The 26,593-nt window shown below is 38.1% G+C and overlaps 2 protein-coding genes across 3 annotated transcripts in view; one reads left to right on the top strand and one right to left on the bottom strand.

Moving 5' to 3' along the window:
- Window positions 1-2,300: 2,300 nt before the first annotated feature.
- Window positions 2,301-17,940, bottom strand: she (Src homology 2 domain containing E). The gene is made up of 7 exons (XM_022674198.2): window positions 17,127-17,940; window positions 16,052-16,193; window positions 10,498-10,624; window positions 9,065-9,283; window positions 7,896-8,100; window positions 7,090-7,209; window positions 2,301-6,620 (listed from the first exon to the last, which is right to left on the bottom strand). The coding sequence occupies exons 1-7, from the start codon at window positions 17,495-17,497 to the stop codon at window positions 6,437-6,439; spliced, it is 1,368 nt and encodes a 455-aa protein (XP_022529919.1). The 5' UTR covers window positions 17,498-17,940; the 3' UTR covers window positions 2,301-6,436.
- Window positions 17,941-20,222: 2,282 nt separating this feature from the next.
- The window catches only part of LOC103029857 (cingulin), a 41,201-nt gene continuing 34,830 nt past the window's right edge, over window positions 20,223-26,593 (top strand). For both annotated transcript variants that reach the window (XM_022674196.2, XM_022674195.2), the window contains exon 1: window positions 20,223-20,378. The gene's annotated coding sequence lies outside the window, so the exon portion shown is untranslated. The remainder of the gene's footprint in view (window positions 20,379-26,593) is intronic.

Below are 26,593 nucleotides of genomic sequence, written 5' to 3'. Positions count from 1 at the left end.
GGTTCTGATACATCAGCTCACAGATGCAGCCTTGTGCTGATCCACATCACCCCTTAGAGTGATGAGGGGAAAGAGCACCATCTACCCTATATGATCAGTGGAACTAAAAAAAAATGGATATTTAGTGTGGAAACAAGAAGGAGGGCATACAATTCTGAATGGTGTGTGTGTGTGTGTGTGTGTGTGTTGTACAACATGAGCCACCCTCCCTCCATCACTGTAGAAATATCGCAACCTCACTTGTGCAAATCTCCATAGCAACCTGGTAATCCCTTATCTAGCAAAAAGAGAGGAAGAAAAAAAGACAGCGCATGTGCGATGATGCTCTCATGCCTCCGTTTTCAAAACACACACACACACAGACACACACACACACTCACACACACACACACACACACACACACACACACTCACACACACAGACACTTGCCTTTGTCTCTTTGTCTCAGCACTGGCTCTCAATAAGGCTTTCATCTGCTCCATGCTGAACATCTGGGAACATTGGTCTGTGTGTGTGTGTTGGTGTGTGTGTGTGCGTGTGTTGGTGTGTGTGTGTGTGTGTGTGTAAATGTAGGCCTGCTTCAGTTTAATTGATTTCACACCAGGTCAACAGCTTCGCAGCCATTCGGGGATACAAAGCAAACAGTGGAGCTTTAGAATCACTCATTTATCACATGTTTCATACTGTATGTAATTAGTGGGTGTACAGTGTGTGTGTGTGTGTGTGTGTGTGTGTGTGTGTGTGTGTGTGTGAGTGTGTGTGTGTGTGTGTGTGTTGGTATTTATAAGACATGCAAACATGTGGAAGTGACCCGTGACTGAAAAATGACCCAGAAAAAAAACAAAGAGAGAGGAAGAGAGAGAACACTTCTAGTACTAATTTTTATTAGCATGACTGTGGAGTTTCTCATACAATGTTAGCAATAGCCATGGTATCCCAGGTGGTTGTTCAGGTGTTGATAAGTGGTTGATTTGGGGTGGCTAGACAATTGCCGCGGTACCCCAGGTGGTTCTACGGTGTCTCAGGTGGTTGTTGGGGTATTAACTAGTAGTTGCAAGGGTGGGTCTAGACATTGTCCATGGTATACCAGATGATTCTACAGCGTCTCAGGTGGTTGCCCAGGTATTGATAAGTGGTTGATTTGGGGTGGCTAGAAAATTGCCATGGTATCCCAGGTGGTTCTACAGTGTCTCAGGTCGTTGCCCAGGTATTGACAAGTGGTTTCTAGGGTATGGCTAGACAATTGCCCTGGTATTTCAGGTGGCTGTACCATGTCTCAAGTGGTTGCTTAGGTATTGAAAAGTAGTTGATTTAGGGTAGCAAGACAATTGCCATAGTATCCCAGGTATTGACAAGTGGTTGCTATGGAGTAGCTAGACAATTGCGGAGGTATCACAGGTGGTTCTACAGTGTCTCAGGTGGTTGTTGGGGTATTAACAAGTGGTTGCTAGGGTGTAGCTAGACAATTGCAATGGTATCTCAGGTGGTTTTACAGCGTCTCAGATGGTTGCCCGGGTATTTGCAGGTGGTTGCTGGGGTGTGGCTAGGTGGTTGCTCAAGTATTGACAAGTGGTTGCTAGGGTGTGGCTACACAAGTGTCATGGTATCACAGAGTTGATCTACAGTGTCTTAAGTGGTTGCTTAGGTATTAGAAAATGGTTGATTTGGGATAGCAAGAAAATTGCCATAGTATCCCAGGTATTGACAAGTGGTTGCTAGGGTGTAGCTAGACAATTGCAATGGTATCACTGGTGGTTTTACAGCGTCTCAGGTGGTTGTTGGGGTATTGAGAAGTGGTTGCTAGGTTGTGGAAAGAAAATTGCCATGGTATGCCAGGTATTGATAATTGGTTTCTAGGGTGCAGGTAGACAATTCCCATGCTATTCCAGGTGGTTCTATAGAGTCTTTGGTGGTTGCTCAGATATTGACAAATGGTTGCAAGGGTATGGCTAGACAATTGCCATGGTATTCCAGGTGGTTGTACCATGTCTCAGGTGGTTGCTCAGGTATTGACAAGTGGTTGCCAAGGTGTGGCAAGACAATTGCCATATTATCCCAGGTGGTTCTACAATGTCTCAGGTGGTCACTTTGGCTAGGTGGTTGCTTAGGTATTGACAAGTGGTTGCTAGGGTGTATCTAGACAGCTGTAATGGTATCACAGGTGATTCTACAGAGTCTTAGGTGGTTGCTCAGGTATTGACAAGTGGTTACTGTGGTGAGCCATGTTGTTAGTTAAGTGTTATTATTGTATTATATCACAAAACATCAACAATATAATAATAATCATAGTCTGAACACATTTAAAATCACAATGGCTTTATTTTCAGGCTTTGCATGATCTTATATTGTACAGTGGCACAAAAACACACACTATCCTTTCTATTTAAAAAATAACAAAACAGCATCACTGCTCACAAATATAAACATAATATTTTGTAAAATGCAGTTCTGATATGAAACCGGTCTGAATCAAAGCAAAGAGCACTCAGGTGGATTAGGGATTAGAGTACCGGCCGGTGCCACAGGTACTCTACCGCTTAACCAGGCGTGAGCGCGTGTCCAATAAAATCCATTTAACCCCACCCCCACATCCCCAACTCAGACCAATCAATGAAAAGCTTGATCAGGACAATCAAGAAGATAGACCAGTCCACTGAAAGGCTTAATCTGCCCTTAAATGACTCCCTTAAAAGTGTTTCCAGACAGCTCTTTTTATTTATTATAGCCTTTATTTATCCAGATCATAGCTTTTAAAATTACTGATTTAAATTATTTCCCTTCTAACTTGATACACTGTTCTTTTTTCCTTTGCCTTCTAAATGTAACTTAGTTAATTCCTCTTAAATCTAGTTTAATATCTGATATTTCTCATTTTTACATTGTTGGTAGCATTTAGAAGTATAAGTATATTTATTTTAGACTTATTTGTCTTGGTTTTAAGTACTTTAATCTACTAAAAGTGTCTTTTTCCAGTGGTAAATCTGATAGCTTGTTTCGGGCATAATTTTTAAAAACAAAACTTGTTTTAATTTCCTTACAACCAATACAATGATGTTAGAAATAAGTTATTTCTTCTCATAATATTACTTTAAAAAATAATATCAAAATAAGAAATATTAAATACAGCTCTTGGAAGAATTAAGAGATCAATTCAGTTTCTGAATCAGTTTCTCTGATTTTGCTATTTATAGGTTTATGTTTGTGTAAAATGAACATTGTTGTTTAATTCTATGAACTACGGACAACATTTCTCCCAAATAATGCAATGAAAACCAAAAAAGTTCATTTTTATAAAGTTTTAAGAGTCCAGAAATCAATGTTTGGTGAAATAACCCTGTTTTTTTAATCACAGTTTTTATGCATCTTGGCATCATGTTCTCCTCCACCAGTCTTACACACTGCTTTTGGATAACTTTATGCCTTTACTTCTGGTGCAAAAGGTTCTTGAATTTTGTAAAGAGTGTCCAAATACTCCTTTAAAAAAACAAAAAAAACCAACAATAACCCCCAGTGATAGACATTATCAACAAAAAAGAGATAAAATTGAGATTTGACTCTTTCACAGACATCACCATTGCTACAAGCTAACAACAAAACAAACCGAATCAGTGTGAACACATTTGGCAGCAGTTCTTAGGCAGTTCTTAATTCACATTCCAGGTCTAAAGTGGCACATTCGGATTACTCAATCACAGATATGGGATGTGATGTAAAAAGGCAAAAAGACTGAATTCCAGTAAATAAAACTGGAATTAAAAATAAGGCTTGTAATGTGAACGCAGTCACAGGGTTTTGACCTGAGAGGAAGAAATCACCAATCGATCATTTTAAAACCTGACATTAATCAGTACTGTGCAGTTTCAGGACATGCTGAGGTTTTAGGTTTGCGACCCCAAAATTCTTAGGTTTACTCAATTTTTTAAATAGCATTAGCATTTGCACTAGCATTTGGTTTCAGACGATCTTACAATGTGTAAAAAATACTCTATGCCTTTAAGCTACAGAGAAAAGCTATACAGTTAAGATAGCCAGCTCTCTAGGAAACTCCTAGAGAGTCATTTATCTCTTTATTTAGTTGAGTAGTTCTTGCTTCTCATAACCTGGATTAGAACATTACTCAAATATTCACTATTCTCTTTATACCTGTAACTCTACCTCTTCACTACTTTACTTTAACTGATGCTCTCAAACACTTTATTAAGAGACAAGAAATTCAAGTAATTAACTCTTGATGAGTTCAGCACAGCTGTTAACTGAAAGCCTGAATTCCAGGTGACTCTACCTCATAAAACTGACTGTCATCTAAGCAAAAGGGGCTACTTTGAAGAATGTAAGATCTAAAACATATTTTCGTTTGTTTAAACCTTTTTTATTCACTAATTCATATTTTCATATGTTTTTCCTCATAATGTGGATGAAATTAGTATCAATTTACAATGTAGAATGTTTAAAAAAAAATTAAAACCCTGGATTTAAGCTAATCTAGCCAAAAATAATGATCAAAAAGGTCAAACTACTATAACAAAAAACTGGAGACAAGTATAAAAGCTAATTAAACTAACTTTCCTAGTTACCTTGATTAGAGGTAACTTTCCTGACCTCCACATTCAACTACCACCATGTCAACATAATACATTATACACCAACCTGCCATAACATTAACACCAGCTTCTCGTTTCTACTGTCATTGTCTGTTTTTCTGTTTTTCTCTTTTCATCTACACTGGCCATATATGACACTTTTTATTTCTACAGACTGTAGAATTACAATCTGAAGTCATTTTGTTTCTGTGAAATTGTAGAAAAGTGTAGAAACAAGGAGTTAGTTTTAATGAAGTGGCTGACATTGGTTCCCAACTTTAGTCCCCTTTTAGTGTTTCCATCCTTTAACAAACACAATCAAACTTCGACATAATCTTAATTATCTTTAGTGTGTTGCAATAATAAAAAACAGGACATAAATATTTAATTAAATCAAATATTTGGCAACGTCAAGTATTTTAAGCAAGGTCATGTCCTGAAACTGCAGGTCTAGAACCGCTGGTCCTCTGTTTGTCCTGTTTTTTTGCAATACAGCCCCTTAACCACCAGGTGGAGCTGAGAAGCATCTCACCTTCAGGTGGCCATAAGATCAGAGGCACTATTATTAGGATGGAAGAGGTTGCTAGCCAGCTCATCCCTGAACATCCTGAGGATACCATAAGGCACAATGTGGAAATTAAAAATACTAAATTACAGTCTCTACAAACTACTTTACTAAGTATAAATTTTAGTACTCAGGAAAAATATGTTTTTCTGGCTAAAAGCTTTGGTTTTAAAACAGGGCCTGGAAATGTAAAAGTAGGGGGAACTGAGGCCTAAAAACAAAAACACACCACTATAAACTCAGAGAGATAAAAAGTGTGTTTTACTGGCGTTGTAGTAAGTTCAGTGCCCATCATGAGACTGAGGACCTGTGTTGTTGGGACCTGATACTTGTGGGGACCTGCTATTTTTTTAGGGTCTATTCTGACCTCTTACTATGTTTTAAGTCTAAATTTTAGTATTCAGGAAGAATACAGAATACAGTTTAGAAACAGCTTTGGTTTCTAAACAGGGCCTGGAAATGTAAAATCATGAGGGAACAGAGGTCTACAAACAATGAAAACTTGTGTACTTGTTTCTTGTTTTTAAAATTGAGAGATGAAATATATAACAGAAATACTGATTCGTCACACCTGTGATTGTCAAAAAAAACATTTTTAAGTCTTGTAAATTTTGAATATCGTCGCTGTCCAATGAAAAACACTTTTCTCCATTTTTGACGATTTTTAGTTTAATACATAATTCGAACAGACAAACTGACCTGAATGACCTGAAATAAACTCTTTTTACATTGACTTCCATTGAAAGTTTACAATGATTTTTCTATTTACTGTAAAGTTGGTGTTTTGGAGATAAGTGGCGACGATATGTTCTTTTGTTCGTTTTGCACTGTTTTCCACAAATAAAGAAAAACTGAGCAATAATTGGAAATTAAAATGAAAAAATTAACTAAAATATCTCAGATTCACCTGTGATTTTTTTTTTAGTTTAGCTGTAAAACTCTAGACTGGTATGCAAAAAGTCATGGGATAGCAATTTGTAAATGAATGGTGATATAAAAGATATAAAATCTCAGGGAACGGGATCGCAGGTCTTCCTCCGGATTAGTTAATGCTGGTGATGAAGAGATAAAAACTTACAGATCAGATTCTTAGATGTCGAGGCAGATTCCGCACAGCACTGCAGGAAGAAATGGAGAAGTGTGTGTGGAGATTTAGTGCAGGGTAGTTACTGGTAGGTACTGGTAGGTAGTGGGCGGGGTTTGGAAGGCAGTTCTCAGAAGGTGTGTTTATGCTGCTGGCTTTGTGATGGGCTCTTCTGGTGTGTGTGAGTGTGTATGATCAGTGTGTGATCAGTGTGCCCGGGGCACCGGGTGCTGTAGGGTCATGTGCTCGGCTCCAGTGAAGGGCAGGCGCTGGGTGCAGTAGTGGTGAACCACCTCCGGGATGCTGGGGAACACGCAGCTGCTCTGGTCCAGTGTGTATCCGCACTCTTTCGTCTGCGCTACGATGATGTGCACGCAGCCCTGACTCGTCCTGGAGAAAGAGAGAGAGAGAGAAAGAATATCTTTCATCTATCTTTTCAGGGGTGCTTAGTCACGCCACATTTTAAAGGGCCCATATGTAACATTTTTGCCATAAAATTAAAACTCAGATAGAAGTATAGATACTACGGTTTAAAATACTTAGAAGTTGTAGAAGTTGAAGTTGAATCAACTCAAGCTTTTTACTCTTTAGGTAAAAGTGTTACTAAAAAAGTATAAAAGTAAAAGTGATGTAAGGGGAAAAACATTGTCCACAAACATTTGGACATATTAGTGCATCTCAAAAAATTAGAATATATTTTAAAAAGTTACTTAATATCAGTAATTCAGTTAAAAATGTGAAACATATATTCTATACATATATTAAGCACAGAGTGATCTATTTTAAGCCTTTATTTCTTTTATTGTTGATGATTTTGGATTACATCCAATAAAAACCCAAGTCCTGCTGGGTGCCTTACTTGAGGGCGATGGAGTATTTGCTGGTTGCTGATTCGCTGTCACGCACCAGGAAGCTGGCCTCCCTGCAGTTCTGCAGCTGAGCCTCAGCCTCCTGACGGCTCACGCTGCCATGATACCAGCTAAAGAGAGAGAGAGATACAGAGAGAGAGAGAGAGACAGAGAGAGAGAGAGATTGATTTACATAACTCATATAAAACTACCTTAAGATCTTCTGCAATCCCTGCATCAACTGATGTCCAACCATCTGCATCACACCGTCTCACAGCTATCAGAGGTACAATGCTGCAGCCAATCAGCCTATCAGCTCTCTCTCCTGCCCTGCCTCTAAACCCATACATCACCCTGTAGGCCCTTCCCAAACTACCCCTCCCATTTTTCTTTTTTTTTTTTAGCATTTTTCACATTTTAAATGTTTCGAAAGGGTGGAGTTAGCTAAAATCAGAGGGTTTAGTGACCTTTTAATGTGGATGTAATTCAATGCAGTTGAGTCGCTTGTCTGGCTAGAAGGACAATTCTAGCCAGATGACGCCGGTCACGCTCATTCCCACCTACTGTTAACTTTAGGGCACCCTGTTTTCAAAAAGGGGGAAGATTCCTCTGTGATGGGGAGATGAAATGAGCTTTTATTAGTTTTTTTTCTGTTCCACCTTAAATGTTGCATCCTCTGCTGTCTGTTGAACCATTTAAGGTGGAATGGATATAGTTAGCTAGCTGTTCATAGGGTCATGTAGTCCTTACACTACCCCGTACCTAAGTGGTAGTGCTAAGGGGTGAAATTGGATTGGTCCTAAATTACAGTTCTTACCTCTGTTTCTCCAGGGGTAAAGTTGGGTCCACTTTGGGGCTTTCTGTGTCGGGACTGATGTTTGGAGAGGTGGGTGAAGTGGGGGATGGAGGGGACGGGCGTAGAGATTTGGGGGTCCAGCTCTTCACAGAGCGCAGGGTCTGCTGCTTCACGTTTGGGGAACCAACGTCATCTTTAGATACTCGCTCTGCTCCCTCAAACTGAGCTGTGGGATGAGGAGGGTGAGTACAGTGTCAGAACACACTCAAGCAAGTCTATTAGACGTTACTGAACAACTGGACACAGTTTGGGGCAAGTGTATTTCCCTATATACAATAAGAGCTAATGCACAAATAAAAACTACATATTGGACCAGTACATTTCAGGTATATGCTATGTTGTACCAATTGTATGTACAAGGGTTGGACAATGAAACTGAAACACCTGGTTTTAGAGCACAATAATTGATTGTGGTGACGGACAGTTCTGGTGGAAACAGGAGAGTTGAGGTGCACATTGAATTCTGCGTGATTTGATCAGCCGTGGTTTTATGTTTTTTGGATACAATCCGAGTTAGCACCCGAACATCCCTTTCACACAGCTTCCTCTTACAGCGTCCACAGTTAATCCTGTTGGATGTGGTTGGTGCTTCTTGGTGGTATGCTGACATTACCCTGGATACCGTGACTCTTGATGCATCACAAAGACTTGCTGTCTTGGTCACAGATGCTCCAGCAAGACGTGCACCAACAATTTGTCCTCTTTTGAACTCTGGTATGTCCCCCATAATGTTGTGCATTGTAATATTTAGAGCAGAACTGTGCTCTTACCCTGCTAATTGAACCTTCACACTCTGCTCTTACTGCTGCAATGTGCAATTAATGAAGATTGAACACCAGGCTGCTCCAATTTAGCCATGAAACCTAAAATCCCACACTAAAATGATGACAGGTGTTTCAGTTTCATTGTCCAACCCCTGTACATTTGTTCAGGAGATTTTACAGTACCTTATGATTCCCTCTGCTGACAACTTTTATGAAGATGGGGGTTTCATTTTCCGGCAGGACTTGGCACACTGCCCACACTGCCAATAGTACCAATTGGTCTTATATATTATTCAAATTTTCTGAGTCACAAATTTTTGGATTCTAATTGGGTCTAATTGGCCAAATGACCTCTATGGTAATTACCTGACAGTGCACGGACGATCTGCTCCTTCTTCCACTCCCAGGGCAGTTCGTACTCCGCAGGCGGCCGGGGGTCCGACTCCGGCCGTGTCAGAGGGATTCCCTCCAGAACCTCCTCATACGGAACATCATAGATCTGTGGAGGTCCTGATCCCTCTCCTTCCCCTCCATTCAGCACCACACACACCTTCAGCAGGTCCTTCGATCCTCGCCGTCGAATCTCTACGTAAAGACATTTATAAAAAAAAAAGAACAATATTTAAGAGACAATAAGAAATGGCACAAATTCCCTTTTGCTTTTCAGCTACATTTTGCTTTTCAGCAACCATTTTCTTGTCTTGTGAACAAAGGTATTGAAACATGTGACTATCAGGTGTTAGTTTTGTTGCTCAGGTGTGTCCTGATACATTCATTTGTTTTCAAACAATTAACATTACTCAGATTTCAGATTTTATTTTATGGGTTTTATCTGTGCAGACTGTGCAGTTATAGTTGTTATTTAGAACAACTGTTTGGAATCTCCTGAAGATGAAAGTCGTCACTGGTGTACTAAATAAAAGGTAGGTTTTCTCTGTGAATTTAAAGAAAGATGAAACCTTCATCATGCAGCAAGATAATGACGCAAAACCTACTGCCTGGAAAAGCATCACAGGAAAAGAATGTAGAAGTTAGTGATATCAGTGGGTCACAGATGGATGCATATAAATATGTGGGTTCAGAAATGTTGATGATCAAGAGGAAGATGGATGATCATAAACCATCAAACCACCAAACTGAACTGCTTGAATTTTTGCCCCAGGAGTAAAGCAGCATAAAGTTATCCAAAAGCAGTGTGTAAGACTGGTGGAGGAGAACATGATGCCAAGATGCATGAAAAAAAATGTGATTAAAATCAGGGTTATTCCACCAAATATTGATTGATTGATTGATCTCATATGACAGAAGATACTGTGATCAAATCGTGTCTATCTCCGCGTCCGCAGCCTGCGTTAGTCCTCGGCCGCTCTGTGTCTGGCCTATTGTGTGAGAAAACAATGGCTATACCGAGGGGGAGGCTGGCCTAGGCCTGTGATTGGCTGGCTTAGCTGAGCACTTCCTGAGTTCTGGGAAGTGGTTGTTGGTGGGGATGGGGGGCAGGTAGCGGAGGAGAGGGGGGGAGGAGGGCTTTCTCACACAGCCAGGCACTTCTGCTGGGGATGGGAGTGGGGGGGTCAACTTCCTGTCCAGAGAATGGGGCAAAGGAAACACAGACAGGAAACAGGAAGCAGAAAGAGGAAACTGCGCCCATTGTCCCAGCACAACACTATCACTGTGGCAACCAGTGGGGAGAGAGGGTGTCGTGATTTTTTAAAAAAGACATAGAACCTGAAAATCAGGAGAGAGAGAAAAAGAAAAAGAGAGAGAGTAAGAAAAAGAGAAAAAGAGAGAGATAGTACCTGTAATAATGAGTTGCGCATCATAAGGCTCCATGTATCCATCGTTCTCTCCCTCTCTTTCAGCTTCTCTCTGTTCCCTCGTTTTCTCTGCATCGTATGGGTCAGCGTAGTCTTCCAGGATTATCAGCTGTGAGAAAAAGAGAAAGAGAGAAAGAGAGAGAGAGAGAGAGAGAGAGAGAGTCTATTTGTCCCTTAAGGCCTAAACTTAAACAGACATGTATAAAGACCCAGACTTGAAGAGTAAAAGTACTCAGTAAGTAGGTGCTCTATTAAAAAAGTGGCTTGAGTAGAAGTTGAAGTGTACTTTAAGCTAGGGGTGGGCAATATTATATCGTATACAATATATCGTGACACAAAAATATCGTGATATTAAAAATATATATCGTAATAATAGAGATATTCTGTCTTAAAAGTAGTCTATTATTTACTGTGAAGCTTTAGGTGTATTTATTGTATAATTGTTTTAGTTTGCAGTTTATATGCATGCACTAAATATTCTGCAATATTTTCTACTGCATTATATTATTTTATGCTATATTATTTATTTTGCCACATTATGATTATGCTGTTATACTATTCTACTATATTCCTGAAATTATAATTTTTTTTCTGTTTTCCTATATTGGCAAGTATATCGTTATCGCAAAAATACCCTGAAATATCGTGATATTATTTTAGAGCCATATCGCCCACCCCTACTTTAAGCCCCTCACTTAATTGGAAGTACTAAAGTATTCAACATGTTTTGTACTTAAGTATTGCTGAAGTAATTTATAAGTATATAAGTCAACTAATGAACATGGGCGAGCAGGTAGTAGGATGGTGGAACAGATTGCAAAATTAATTCTGTGGAAATGCATGAATTCCAGCTGTTGCTGAAAATATATCTCTATAATATGCATGCATTCCCATGGAGAATTACTGCAAGGTTCTGTTTGTGGGGGTGGGGTGTACTCACTTTTGTAACCAGCAGTTTTTGAATTAAATTAAATGTCAAGAACCTCCGAATTCTAGTAATGAAATGTGGGGCTACTTTGAGCTTGCTAATGGTGTGCTTGCTAAAATAGTGATTTCTTTGCATGGGCAAGGGCGTAGGAGCGGGTTATTAGCATATTTGCCAATATGAATCAAAGCCCAGCCTATAGTGTCTTAGAACAACATTTGTGGAATAAGTTAAAAACAAATAAATCATTTTTATCTGTACTTCTGTTTATTATTAGTTACGTCCAATAAAAGTCACTTTACAACCTAAAATTACATTTACTGTTGTTAGAAAAATTATGTGTGCAATGCCTGAATTATATACAAATGACATATAATACATATGATTTGTATTATTTTTTTATTTTTATATAGCTTCAGCTCCATGCACCACCATCACTGTACTGATAATGACATAGACATACATATACATAGACTCCGCATAACGTAGCAGTCGGCGCCAGGAGTCAGGAGTAATGGCGGCGCTCAGAGCTGAAACTAGCATTATGGGATGTAAACAGAGGTTTTTAATAAGCTTCTTGTGTGTTTTTTAAGTTATTAATGCCTCATTTTAAATGTCAGGGCTCTCCGGATTCTAGTAAGGAGGTGTGGAGCTACTTTGAGCTGGACAACAGGGTGTTTGGACGGATTGTTAAAGTTTCTGGATCTCAGAACGCTGAGGGAGAGCGGAGGGGTGCTATTAATCAAAGGTAAGAACTTTTTATCATGTTTTACTACAACAAAAGTCACTTTTTTTCACATTTTGCACCAGAATTCTCCTTTAAGTGCTCTCAATCTGAAGCCACATACTAGGATTGTAGGGCATTCTCCTGTTCTTACAAACAGAACAGAAAAGCCATTGACTCAAAAACACACGTACAATAGAAAGCAGTGGGCAGGTCCTGAAGCTGAACCGTCTTCCCCACTGGATTCTATTATACTGTAGTAATAAATGGAGTATACAGGCCTACTGAAGGCTCTTTAAGCTTGAATCAGCGCTAAACCACTGGAGGATACAGTTTCCCATCTCCTGTCCAGTTCATGTCCCTCAGCCACCAAGCCCCCCTTTATAACCAACACCCCCGGACTGCTTCTGTTGTGACTTCATGAGAGTCTGATTTCTGTGGTGTTATGTTCAAAGAGTAGCCGGAGGGCCAGTCCACCTATGGGAGAGGCCGCAGCGTCCGTATCGAGTGACATAATTCTTCAAACGTCGCTTCACTGGGGACGGGAAGAGAAGACACACACTGCGCATTGTCTGCACATGCTATTCTTTTCGTATTTGTGTTAGCGGGTGTGTGTGTGCGCACCTGTGTGTGTGAGTGTGTTAAAAAAACAAGCTTTGAAAGAAAGAGCAGTAGCTGCAGAAGATCTGCAATCTGTGTGTGTGTATGTGTGAGTGTGTGTCAAAGTCAACAAAATCATCCTGACTTTGTTAAGTGCTTTTTACTATTGTGTTCCTCTCACATTGTTCTAGGGATCATTGTCCCAAAGAAGGGTAAAGTTCCTCCAAAGATTAAATGAAGTTATCGTGAAGTATCTCCCTCTATTTTGCACTACTTCCCATCTGCTATCCACTTTTAACAAGCTTTTGAGTTCTTCCTAAAGAAAAGTGTCCAACTAACAACACAATGCTGCCACCACCATGCTTCACTGCTGGGATGGTGTTGTTTAAAGAATTCCCAATGGTACATACAGCTCTGGAAACACTTAAGAGAGCACTTTAGTTTCTGAATCAGTTTCTCCGATTTTGCTGTGGTCATTTACAGCATTTATTTGCAGAAAATCAGAAATGGCTGAAATAATAAAAACAATGCAGAGCTTTCAGACCTCAAATAATGCAAAGAAGGGCTTTAATCACAGTTTTTTTCATGCATCTTGGCATCATGTTCTCCTCCTCCACCAGTCTTACACACTGCTTTTGGAATAACGTTATGCTGCTTTACTCCTGGTGCAAAAATTCAAGCAGTTCAGTTTGGTTTGATGGTTTGTGATCATCCATCTTCCTCTTGATTATATTCCAGAGGTTTTCAAAAGTGGTCTCTTATTTTTTTCCAGAGCTGTTAGTCTTTAAAAGGAGGACAAGTGATGCAGATTTTAATCTTAATATTAGTTATTGTCCAACTCTTAATTCAGCTGTCATGGAGAGGTGAAATTAGCTAATATTTTTCTATAACTTTTCTTATATACTTAGATATTAAATGACTAAACTGACATTCTATATTATTTTATCAGATATGTTAAGTATTTAATTCTGACAAATGGAAAAGACAAAGTAAGATACGTATTCAGATTTAATGATGAGAATTAATGTGGAATCACTGTTTGGCAAATGTATATGTGTGTGTAGTGTAACTGCTTATTAACTGCTAATTAATCGCTATTCTAAAACTAATTTATAAACTATTTATAAACCCTCATAAAAATGGTATTAAATAATGAAATGTAGAAAAAAGTCTACCATAATACTTATGTGCATGCATAAAAATGCAACTTGCAAACATAAAAAAATATACAAGAATAACTTTATCCCTATTTTTACAATATGGATTATTTTATCGTATTGTGTCAGTATATATTATGTACAATACAATAGGGCACATCCCTGGTGTATATTGTTGCTGTCCAATGAAAAACAAGTATCTACACATTTGTAAAAACAATTTAGTTTACTACATAATGTGAACACACAACTGTCTCTTAAACTGTGGCAAAATATATTGATTACTGGATCAAAAGAAATTCTCCAAAATGACCTGAAATAAACTCATTTTACATTGATTTTCTTATATCAATGTAAGCCAATAATGAGTTATCTCTCTCTCTCTTGTAAAGTTGCGAGAGTTTGGAGATGTTTTTGATTGGACAGTGACGATATGCTGTCCTTCTTCCAGACTCACTGGACTGGTTAACCCCCTGCTGCTGTAAAGGGCACTGAAATTTAAATTTACTTCAGCGATGCAAGATATTATAATATGAAGGAACTCAACTTATACCAGACCTTAAACCTCAGAAGTTTATAGAATATTATGAAATCCACACCATGAAGAGAACTGAGGCTGTTTTTAGAGTAAAGCGAGGCTCTGATACTCTGATAAAGTTGTGGAGAAGTGTGTGGGCTGGACTACAGAGGAATGGAGACAGGAAGAGCGGTGAGGAAAAGCTCAGTACGCATTGTGTTTGCTCTCCTACTGACTGATCATAATGCAGCTACACAGCTGAATAGGGGATGGGAATGGAGAAGAGAGAAAGAGAGAGAGAGAGAGAGAGAGAGAGAGAGAGAGGGAGGTGGAGGGAAGGGAAAGAGGGGATACAGCTAAAACAAAGAAAGCTAGAAGAGAGATACTGATCTCAGCTTTCATAACAAAACCGTTTTCTTTTGGTTCCCACAGACAACAGAGCAGTGAAAAGACTGGAGGATGTCATTTCAGGCATTCAGTAGAATATAGAGCACTAACTCTATTACTAACTCTACACAGATAGACCAGAAGAACCTACACAGAAACATTACTAAACTATTTCGAGTTAGCTAAACATTTGTGGGCACATTTACATTCAAACAGAGATCTTTGAGTTAGCTTAGTCATTGGCAGCTTCTTTTCTATTGGCTTGTCAAGTCATGTGAAGTCAGACTCCACCTCTTTTTGAACTACTGCTGATGCTGTAGCATTACCGAGTAGCATCACAGCGCTAACACTCAGAGGAAAGCGAAGCAACTCTGGTGGTTCTGATACATCAGCTCACAGATGCAGCCTTGTGCTGATCCACATCACCCTAGGAGTGACGAGGAGAAAGAAAGTGTGCCATTTACTGTACTGTACCCACCAAGAGAGAGAGATCAAGGCCAACTGTGCTCTCTCAGGGCTCTGGCAGCTGATGGCAAGCCGCATGACTGGGATTCGATCAGCGAACTCCCAGCGAACCCTAACTTTGCCCTTATAATGTGGAAAAAGTTTATATTTAGTGAGGAAATGTGTAATTAATCACAAATAAACAGGTAAAAAAGCAAAAAATATCCCATAAAAAAAAACGTATTAAAGTGGTTATTGACTTCTAATACTATAGCAAAACATCTCTACAGCTCTTTATAGGGTTGGTTTGATAAATCAAAATTGACGATTTCAAGCTTAATCAGTGGAAACATTGCCAAGTATTAGCATTGCTGGTATTCAAATTCATGATTTCCCAATGAAAAGACAAAAAAAATAATGTTAGTGAATTCCCTCTTCAAGCATCAGCAAGGTAAGTATTATACAAGCATGAAAATGTTCTTGCAAAAAACATTGGTGATGAATAAAAAATAGAAAAAAATCAAAATATAATTAGTTTCTCCCACAGTGTTACAATATCTATATAATTTAAAACTTTTTGTTTCTGATGTGAGTTTTAGATGCAACAATGAAGAACTGCTTCCAACCACAGTTGGTAAAGTAGTGTTTAACAAACTCTACCCACTTCTTCATTTTAGTATCACGTTAAATTCTGAATAATTCAAACTATTTACTGTATAATATGTCATTATGTTCTTGGATATACAGTATGTACTGTGCCTCGTGGATTATTTCTGACTCACCGTCTCAGTTTTAACAGGTGACTTCCCCTTCTCGTTGTCCGTTCCTGAACCCTCTGCTGGAACTGTGCCATACTTTGAACACTTGTCTTGTTTGTCCACTTTGATCATTCGGCTCATGTAAGCATCAGCGATGGTGGTGTTCCTGAGAGAATGAGTGAGAGGAGCACAATTAATAGTGGTGTGAAGAATAAAAAGAAGAATAAAAACACGGGATGACTTTACAATTTTAATCCCAAGACTACTGTAGAACTTTATCCCCAGAACTACTTTAGAACTTTGTTCCACAGCTAAATTTACAACTTTACATACAGGACTACTTTAGAACTTTATCCCCAGAATAAAAATACAACTTTGTACCCAGAACTACTTTAGAACTTTATCCTTGGGATAAATGTACAACTTTTTACCCAGGACTACTTTAGAACTTTATTTACAGCATAGATTTACAACTTTACACCCGGGACTACTTAAGAACTTTATCCTTGGGTTGAATTTACAACTTTTTACCCAGGACTGCTTAAGAACTTTATCCCCAGAATAAACATAAAACTTTACACACAGGACTACTTTAGAACTTTATCCTTGGGTTAAATTTACAATTTTTAACCCAGGACTACTTTAGAACTTTATTCCCAGCATAGATTTACAACTTTACACCGGAACTTCTTTAAAACTTTATCATTGGGTTAAATTTACAACTTTATACCCAGGACTATTTTAGAACCTTATCCCCAGGACTACTTTATAACTTTATCCCTAGGATAAATTTACAAATTTATTCCTAGGACTTCTTTAGACCTTTATCCCCAGAATAAAAATACAACTTTATCCCTAGGACTACTTAAGTCTTAAGACCTTTATCCCCAGTATAAATGTACAACTTTATAACAAGGACAAAGTTACAATTTTACACCACTTTAGAACTTTATCCCCAGTATAAATTTGCAAAAATATTCCCAGGACTATTTTAGAATTTACCCACAGGATAAATATAAAACTCTTCACTCAAAACTACTTTAGAGTTTTATCCTATAGGATAAATCTAAAACTTTACACCCAGAACTACTCTCTGTACCTGAGAGTGCGGTGATCTTCAAATCCTTCCATCTTCGGGCTCTTCTTGTTCTTTCCGGGAATCAGAATCTCCCAGATCTTCCCGTCCTTCATTGATCCAGAGCTGCCGTGGTTCCGACCCAGTTCTATAGCCGAGTTCTTTCTGGTTCTGCCGGACAGGAGTGACCCAACACCTCCTCCACCACCTCCACCTCCACCTCCTCCTCCTCCAGCTCCCCCGCTCTCTGAAGTCTTCCTCAGGCTGCCTTTGGCCCCCGCGCTCGCGCTCAGCCCGGGTTTAGGTCGGGTCTGGGGTCCGGATTCAGATGCGGAGCGGATTCGGTCTGAACCGGTTTTCAGGCTGGTGGGGAAATCTTTAAACCACTTCGCCATGACTGATACACACTCTCCATACACACACACTCTCTCTAACACACACTTTTACACACTTTCAGCAACTTTCAGCCTGACCCGCTCTTCTTCTCTCCGGGACCAAACTTTTGGAAAAAAAAAATAAAAATCAAGATTAAAATCGAGGTTTTCGGGGAAATCCAGATATTTAAAATCCCTTTTACAAAATTAAATCACTTTCTTTTATCCCATTCGTATTACTTTCCCAATTAAATCTCCTTTTTTTGCCCCCCGGTTCTCTGCATGGGGCGCGCGGCTGTTCTCCCGGATCTATTCCCGCAGGATGAACAGGAGCCTCTGAAGGGCATAAACACGGAAAAACTGGAAGTTTTTCTTCGCTCGCGCTGTTGAGCCCATTCCCGGAGAGTCCACTCTCAGCGACAGTCCACACGGAGTGAGTGCGCGCAGGGATGCGCGCGGAGCAGCGCGTGCGCTTTTGGGTGCTTTTGGGAAGGAGGGAGGGATTGAATGCGCGCGCCGCGGGTACGCACTCAATCCCTCCCTCCTTCCTATAAGCGCATTTAAAAACTAAAAATTGTAAGTTTATAACCTGGACAATAACAGTAGGACATCATTATATAATAATAAAAATGACAAGACAAAGATGAGGAACAAGACAGAAAAATGTAATACGTAGTTGTGATTGTAGCGAAAACTTGTCTTTAATGAAAAAGGAAAAAAATATTCTAATGGAACCCAATATCATTATAGTCTCACAAAACACAGTCATATTTTTATAAAGTTCTAAATTAGGCTTGAGTGTAAAGTTGTATATTGATGGGGATAAAGTTTGAATTAGTCCTGGGGATAAAGTTGTTAAATTTAACATGAAGATAATGTTTTAAAGTAGTCCTGGGGATAAAGTTCTTAAGTTGTAAATTTATCTTGGGATAAAGTTCTAAAGTTGTAAATTTATCCTGGGATAAAGTTCTAAAGTTATACATTTTTCTATAGGGATACAGTTCTGAAGTTGTAAATTTGTCCTGGGGATAAAGTTCTAAAGTTGTACATTTATCCTGGGATAAAGTTCTAAAGTTGTACATTTATCCGGGAGTAAAGTTCTTAAGTTGTAAATTTATCCTTGGATAAAGTTGTAAAGTTTAAAATTCATCCTGGAGATAAAGTTGTAAAGCTGTACAATATTTCTGGGAATAATGTTGTAAAGTTGTAAATTTATCCTGGGGATAAAGTTGTAAAGTTCTAAATTGTCTTGTGAATAAAGTTCCTAAGTTGTAAATTTGGGGATAAAGTTTGTGCGCTTTTGGGTGCTTTTCAGTAGGAGGGACGGATTGAATGCTTGTGTTTTCCCAGTGTGAAAAATAGTGTAATTTGTGACCCTGTTGTCGCAGATCAGTCATGTTGTGTTAAAGCCAGAAGAGCTAAATCAAGCTTCAGATTTTACTCTAGGAAAGCCTGAGTAACAATTACTATAGTCAGCAGTTGAAGAGCCAATGCAACAAAGACTCCTGCAGGTCAAAACACCCTGCTGTCACTATACACTTTATATTTTAACATGTGATGCAATAAGAACACGTATTTAAATTAGTCGAATCCCTTTATTTCGTGTCTGAAGCTGTTTAAAACTGAAATGTTGATGCCCAAATGAAAAGGTTGATAAATGTGCCATGTACTTATAACTATCAGTCTACAAGCTGAACTCAGTGATTATCAATGCTGCCATCTGCTGATTGGTGACAGAACCGCAACACTCAGAAACAGGCTTTATTTGGAAGGAGGGAATACATCAGGGATGTTCAGATGTAGGCCACAGGAACAAAGACACTGCAGTGTTTCGCCTTCCAGCACATCTTCATTCATTCTCTGGATATCCATTAATGGGGGGAATTTGGGGTAACGTTTTCAGGCCTCGGTAAAAAAAAAAAGCAGTACAGTGATGTGAGTCCTGCCTTGTTACTCCCCGTCTTTCTGGTGCACAGAGTCTATTCATGTGGTTGCACATTGAAAAGTCGCATTTTTGTCCAATATAAATGAATGGTATGTAGCATCAGCTTAAATTTGGCACAATTGGTGCAGGTTGATTCCCATACTATACTCAGCAACTGCACTGACTTTGGACTTAATGATAAAACACAGTGGATCAACACCAGCAGATATCAAACATGTCTCTGCAAACAAACCATCACTCATTGGTGGAAAATTCACACTAGACCTCAAGCAGCTTGGACTGTATGTCTCTCCACTCTTCCTCCCTCCCATCCAGACTCTGCTCCCTTGACTTTTTAGTGAAATGAAAAATTTACTGGTGGTCTGTCAGTGATGGTTATTTCATTTTCTAGCAGGACTTGGCACACTGCCCACACTGCCAAAAATACCAATTGATCTTATATAATATTTTAATTTTCTGAGACACTGATTTTGGGGGTTTCATTGGCTGTAAGCCATAATCATCAACAATAAAATAAATGGTTTATATAATATATAGATATAGTTAATATTTTCAATGATATTCTATTTTTTTAGATACACTGTACATTTAAAAGCTGTATGTAAGAGTTTAAGTGTTGTAAGAGTTGTAAGTGTGAGTTTCAGCCGGTGGAGGCCACAGTTCCACAGTTTAGTCATTCATTTACAACAACAAGCAGCAGCAGACGGCACTGTCCAAAACCCCGCCCACCGCGCCCCTCCCAACCAATCCCAGCTCTGCTGTTGGCGGCGCTGGGCGGGGCCTCCAGCATCGCTGTAGAAAGGTAACAGGTTGTATGAGGCAGCGCGTAGCTGGTGTTGTCGGCGGTGCTGAGATTATAATGGTGGGTGAATATTGAATTTAAAGGCGTATGAAGGAGAAATAAATCAGCGGAAACCCACAGCAGGGCTTTAGGACACTTCTGGAAGCGGACTGAAGGTGGGTGAGCTTTTGGTTGCGGTTGTTTTATCGGTTAAAGACGAGTTAGCGTAGCTGGTTAGCCGCCTGCCTGTATCTGTTAGTGTAACTCAATAGTGCAGTTAGATTAGCTAGCCTATAAACTTTATAGCTCTTTAAGCTAACTAGCTTGAGAAAAAACGCTTGTTTGTTAAATAAACTCTGTTTAAGATGTGTGTCGGGGTGTGTTAAAAAGCTGGCAGACTTTCTACTTCTCGTTTGTGTCGAGTAGCAGCCTGCGAAATTACTTTTATTTACTGTTTTTGTGTTAAAGCTGTGTTTGACATGTTGGAACTTTTCGTTCCACCTTAAATGGTGCATTCGGCACAATGGAACTCCCAAACTATTTAAGGTGGAACTCATATACAGCTCTGGAAAAAAAATAAGAAAACACTTCAGTTTCTGAATCAGCTTTTCTGAATTTGCTAAATACAGAAATATGTTTGAATAAAATGAACATTGTTGTTTTATTCTATAAACTACGGACAAAATTCTCCCAAATTCCAAATACAAATATTATCATTTAGAACATTTATTTGCAGAAAATGAGACATGGCTGAAATAACTTAGTTTTCAGACCTCAAATAATGCAAAGAAAATCAGTATTTGGAGTTTCTTACAATTTTTTTGGCATCATGTTCTCCTCCACCAGTCTTACACACTGCTTTTGGATAACTTTATGCTGCTTTACTCCTGGTGCAAAAATTCAAGCAGTTCAGTTTGGTGGTTTGATGGCTTGTGATCATCCATCTTCCTCTTTATTATATTCCAAAGGTTTTCAATGTGGTAAAATCAAATAAACTCATCATTTTAAAGTGCTCTCTTATTTTTAACCAGAGCTGTAGTCCTTATGAAATGAATGTCTAACGAGCAACATCATGTCTAGGATGGAGAATGATGCCAATTTTAATGTATTTTCCTTACAACACACTTGGGAATGTACTGTAGGTACTGTAACAGTCTCAGGTGTCTATCTAAATGCTAACCTGCCACCTGTGGCTCTTACCTGCTAGTCTAATAAAGCCTTAATGGTGGAAAAATATGACTTAACTCACACAGATAGACATATATAGCTAGTTAAAACTGACGTTATGTCCAAAGCAAGTTCATATCCTGTATCCTGAGCTGTTAAAATTGTCCCTTTCAGTTTCTGTGGGTTTAAAGGGACAGTTCAGTGAAAAAATCAAATGTAAAATTATTCCCTTCATATCCCAAATTTAAAAGACTGTGCAAGAGATATTTGCTGTTCTAGTTTTACACTAAAACTATAAACTGTAAGATGGAAGTCTATTAGACTCCACCATAGAGAATTAAACATATCTATCATTTTATATCTAAGCTTGTCATAATATTATTGTGTTTTTCTGAGTTATGTATAGCACTTAAATCATAATAATAGAATAGTGTAATAATGAGAAACCCTTTAAAACTTTCAGTGGCAGTGTTCCATTTTAGTCATTAACAATATTCAGTTTTTTTATTGGAATATTACAAAAAATACATCTAAATAAAGTTGATATATCGTCAGCTCATTCACTTTAAAGGGCTTTTCTCCCCAAATAATGCAATGAGAAATGTTGAAGTTATTTACAGTACCAGTCAAAATATATTTTAGATTATTTAAAGTAGCACCTTTTGCTTAGATGACAATATTGAATAGCCCTATTTGAGAAATATTCTAATCTATATTATGGCAAAAAGTAAACTAACTAAAGTAAAAATGACTAAAAGAAATGAACGTCAGTTAAAAAAAAAATTTCACTATACAATTCCATAAGTGTGTTCCCTTATATTGACTTCAGTGTTAATTTACAATGTAGGGAAAATAATAAAAACATTATATGAGTAGGTATGTTCCAAACTTTTGACTGGTACTGTATACTGTACGATCCATAGTCCATAATATATGCGACATGTCAGGCCACATGTCTGTACTTAATTTTGTTTAAACTTATTTTTTTGTTTAAACTTAATTTATTAAAATAATGAGATTTCATGTAATGTTCCCTGTAATGTATTTAGAAATATTGGTTGATCTTTTGACATTTTATATTGTGAAAAATATATTGAATTTGATATGTTTGCCCAGCATTATGACAAAAAAGTCATATTTAAAAGTCATATAAAGACATATATTGAGGATGTATTTAAATATAAAAAAATACTGTTATTAAAACATATATTTTCTACATGTATATATTGATATTTAATCACTGTCCAGTTCCAGCTTGGCTGTTTTACCCAGTGTTTTCCAAATGAACCAGTGCATTAAAAGCTCTTCTATGGAGGAGTGAAACCGGTGACTCACAGAGTAAGAATTTGATAGTCTCAGCCGAGCCCAAAGTCTAGTTCCGATTACACTGTACTTACTCACTCGCTGGCCACCTGACGAGCTAGATAGAGCAGCTATGCTCTGATTGTGAAGCTGGAGACCTGGATTCACTGTGCTTGTGAAATAAACCCTCAGCTAGTGGTGCTGGTGAACTGTTTATTGTTCTGTAATCTTATCGCTTCGTCTCATCTTGATTATTGACCTCCAGTTGTACCGTGACACTGACGGAAATGAGCCGTATTCTACATCTTGTACTATTACAAAAAAAGGGAAAGTGTTTTAGTTCTTGTTTGGTGCATTATTGCCAATTCTTCCTTTCAAAATACTTACAGTTCTGTGAGATTTTTGTGAGATTTTGCTTTTTTGAGGTCTAAATTTTAGTGATGTTTAGATCAGATGATTTTGAGGACCATGGAGGTTTAGACCTTCAACTTAGACCTTGTTGACCTTTTGAGTAGGGGTGGGCGATATGACCCTAAAGCAATAATCACGATATTTCATGGTATTTTCGTGATAAAGATATGACAAAACACTGAATCAAAAAAAAATATTACAAGAATACAATACTGCAACAAAATTAAAATTATTGTCTTTTCATTGCACACATTATGATATAGCACACCTCTAACTGAGATATTAAAAATACTAGAATTTTAGTATTTTTCAAGTCAGTGATCCAGAATAAAAGTAAAATAAATGATACTGGACAGAAATAATCTATAGCCTCTAGTAGATATTTAATGGGAAATGAGAACAGTGTGAGTTTTTTTCTTTTACTAAAAACAGTAAAACAGTAAAAAAAAATAAATAAAAATAAATAGTACTCTGATGTGATAATTAGGGGTGGGTGATATGGCACCATATTTCAGGGTATAATATCGCTCACCATATTCAAAAATATTTTTATTTTTGTATTATTGCGTATGATACAATATGGCGCACTCCTCATTTGAAATGAATTAAGGATAATTAATGGTCTTACCTTAGAAGCAATTTTCTAACATTTATTTCAACCCATTCTTCCTCTACCAATAATAGATTGCTTGTACCACCGACTGCAACACAAACTCAATGCTTGCTTGATCTAACAGTTGGAAAGGTCTTCTTTACATTATTTTATTTTTCTCTAAATTCACCTTAATTAGACTGCAGGACTTGTTTCTAAAAATGACACCATAAAACACCTTTGTTTAGAGTCTCATGTTTCAATGAATATATATATTTATTATTTTCTTTATTTCATAATTTAAAAGGCTTCAAGGTTCCAATTTGTCTGAGTGTCTCCATGTGTGGGTCGGTGTTGTTGGAGCAACATAGAAATACAGGCTTCTTGAAGAGTGTTTCTTATAGAGTGTTCTTATGTTTTTTCATTGATGATGGTAGAGTCTGACCACTGCACAAAGCCTCTCTTCTCCATCCAGCACATCCCAAAGATTCTCAATGAGGTTAAGATCTGGACTCTGTGGTGAACTCTCTCTCAATCCATGTGTGAAAATCTCATGATGATCTCATGCTCCCTGAACCCTGAACTCTTTCACAATTCCATCACTATGAATCCTGAGATTTCCGTCTTGGAGTATGGCCATGTTCCTCAGGGAAGAAAAAATTAATCCATTGATCCATTGATGGAATAACCTGGTCTATATACAGTATATTCAGGTAGTCAGCTGACTTCAATCTTTCAGCACATACTGTTGCTGAACCTAAACCTGCAGACCAACTGCAGCATCAACCAACCAACACATCATTTACTTACTTAAATTCAGGTGTATCTGGCATTGAATTGAACATTGAAGCCTTTCTTGTTCTGAGAATGAGGCTCATAAGGTCATTAGTGTCTGAGAGATGGAAGAATCTTGGATTGTTGGATGGTAAAATTAAGGCTAAAGATCAGATGTTTGAAAGGGAGTTTGGCAAGGAAATAGAATGCTGTGGGAGACTGGGAGTTTAGCGTTAGCCTGTTGGAAAGGCGGTGGAGGAATATCTGACTGCAGGATAATAAACACCTGCTGTATTTCATGGTGTCAACATGTCCAGGAGGAGGGAACCAGTGGTTACAACCTGTTGTGTTGCTAATAACTGTGCGCTTCATGCTCTAATGGTGACCACAACTCAGCCTATTCACTAAACCTGCAATCAGCCTGTCTGTGGCACGGCTTCACCTGCCCACTTCAGCCTGCCGAGGATTCTGGGTATCCTGTTGCGGTCGTTTGAGACTTCCATGGGGAGTTGTGCTAGATAAGAGGAAATGGTGGGAGTGCCACCTGATACAGTTATAAATATGCAGGAATGTGTAAATCTCATGAGCCGAGGCTCTCTAGATTCAACAGTACTGAGGAACCTCTCGTTTAGGACCTTTAGATGATATTGTGAGGTCTAATTGAACAATTTTCTTTGTGTTTGTTCTGCATTCTGAGCTATGGAATTGTTAATGTAATGTTAATTGAATTGTAGTTGTATGTTTTAATTTTCCAAAGAAATACTCAAATATCAAACTGTTGTTCTGTATAAGTCTATAAACTTAGAATTGGTATGATTTGTCTATTGTAGGGAAAAAAAACTATTGTAGAACATTCAATTCTATAGAAATAGTGCACATTGTAAACACTGCAGGACTAAGTTACATCTTTTATTTCTTTTATCTTTTATTATCGTCTTGTCAAGATCTTTAGACAGTTGTTTAAAAAGACTATGGTTGCTGAGTGTTTGAGAGGAGGGTTTGAAGAGACAGAAAGATTATAGGTTTATAAGTAAACTGTTCCTTATTTATATTTGCCTCAGGCCTGATTGGTTAAGAATGCTGCGATGTTGCTTCTAAAATGTAGAGAAATATGTGGAATATCTGGCCCCTGGTTTCTGTCCTGCAGGGGGGAATTAATCAATTTTCTTCTTTACCTAATGGAATATATAACAAACAGTCTGCCAGATTGTCTGGTTTGATCGGTCAGCAGGTAACTTTTGTAATATGGTCTATTTGTGAGAATTCCAGACCTTCCTGCTTATCGTTGTCTTGGGCAAACACAAGAGTGTGGCTTTTGAAGTTCCACAGTTGACTGACGCCATGTTGAGCATTATGATAACTCCCTTTTATTTTATAGAATGATTGTGTTTTCAATACTGTCATTTAGAAAGCATTTGAAAAGTGCTTTTCTTAATTTAATTATCATTCCATGTGGAATAATTTAAATCCCTGTAGTAAGATTTATCAGACTCTGGAATGATGTTGCTCTACTGTTCTACTGTGCAGCAACACCTTATATATCTTATTTTGCATATTTTGCATATTTTTAAAAATATTATCCTTACCACACAATTTAGCATCAGATGTTTAAATATGGCTGAAGCATTTTAGAAACAAGTCCCGTAGAGCAATTCGGTCCACTTTTTGGCCACAGTGAGCGTGCAAGGTTTGGAGAAAATTGTGATAAAGAAACATTTGCATGGTCAATATTATTGGTGTATTAAACATTTTTGAAAAAAGCCAAAGTGCTTTGACTTTGCTTAGAATTGTATTAAATCCTCCTTTTTTCCTTGTGTTTATAACTCTACAAACAAAAAAAATACATTTCTTTAAAGAGCTGATCCAGGAAGGAATTATTTTCTGTGCAAATAGAAAAAAAATATCAGAGCACTCCATTATCATTAATTATATATTATACTGTCCAAATTCCCAATTGTTTAAAAATTGAGTCTATTTTCTGCAGTATACAGCAGTTATCGGCTGCAGCTTCTTCCTAATTCTATTAGGTGCTCCACCACTGAGAGCGACGAAAGGCGCAATTCAATTAAAGACGAGATAATTCAATTTAGCGAGGGCGCGAGAGGTTGCAAGCGGTTGAATCAGTTGAGCTGTGGACAGACGTCC

This window comes from Astyanax mexicanus, chromosome 6 (assembly GCF_023375975.1).
Source record: "Astyanax mexicanus isolate ESR-SI-001 chromosome 6, AstMex3_surface, whole genome shotgun sequence".
Taxonomy (NCBI): Eukaryota; Metazoa; Chordata; class Actinopteri; order Characiformes; family Acestrorhamphidae; genus Astyanax; species Astyanax mexicanus.
This window is presented reverse-complemented; position numbering and strand designations above follow the sequence as displayed.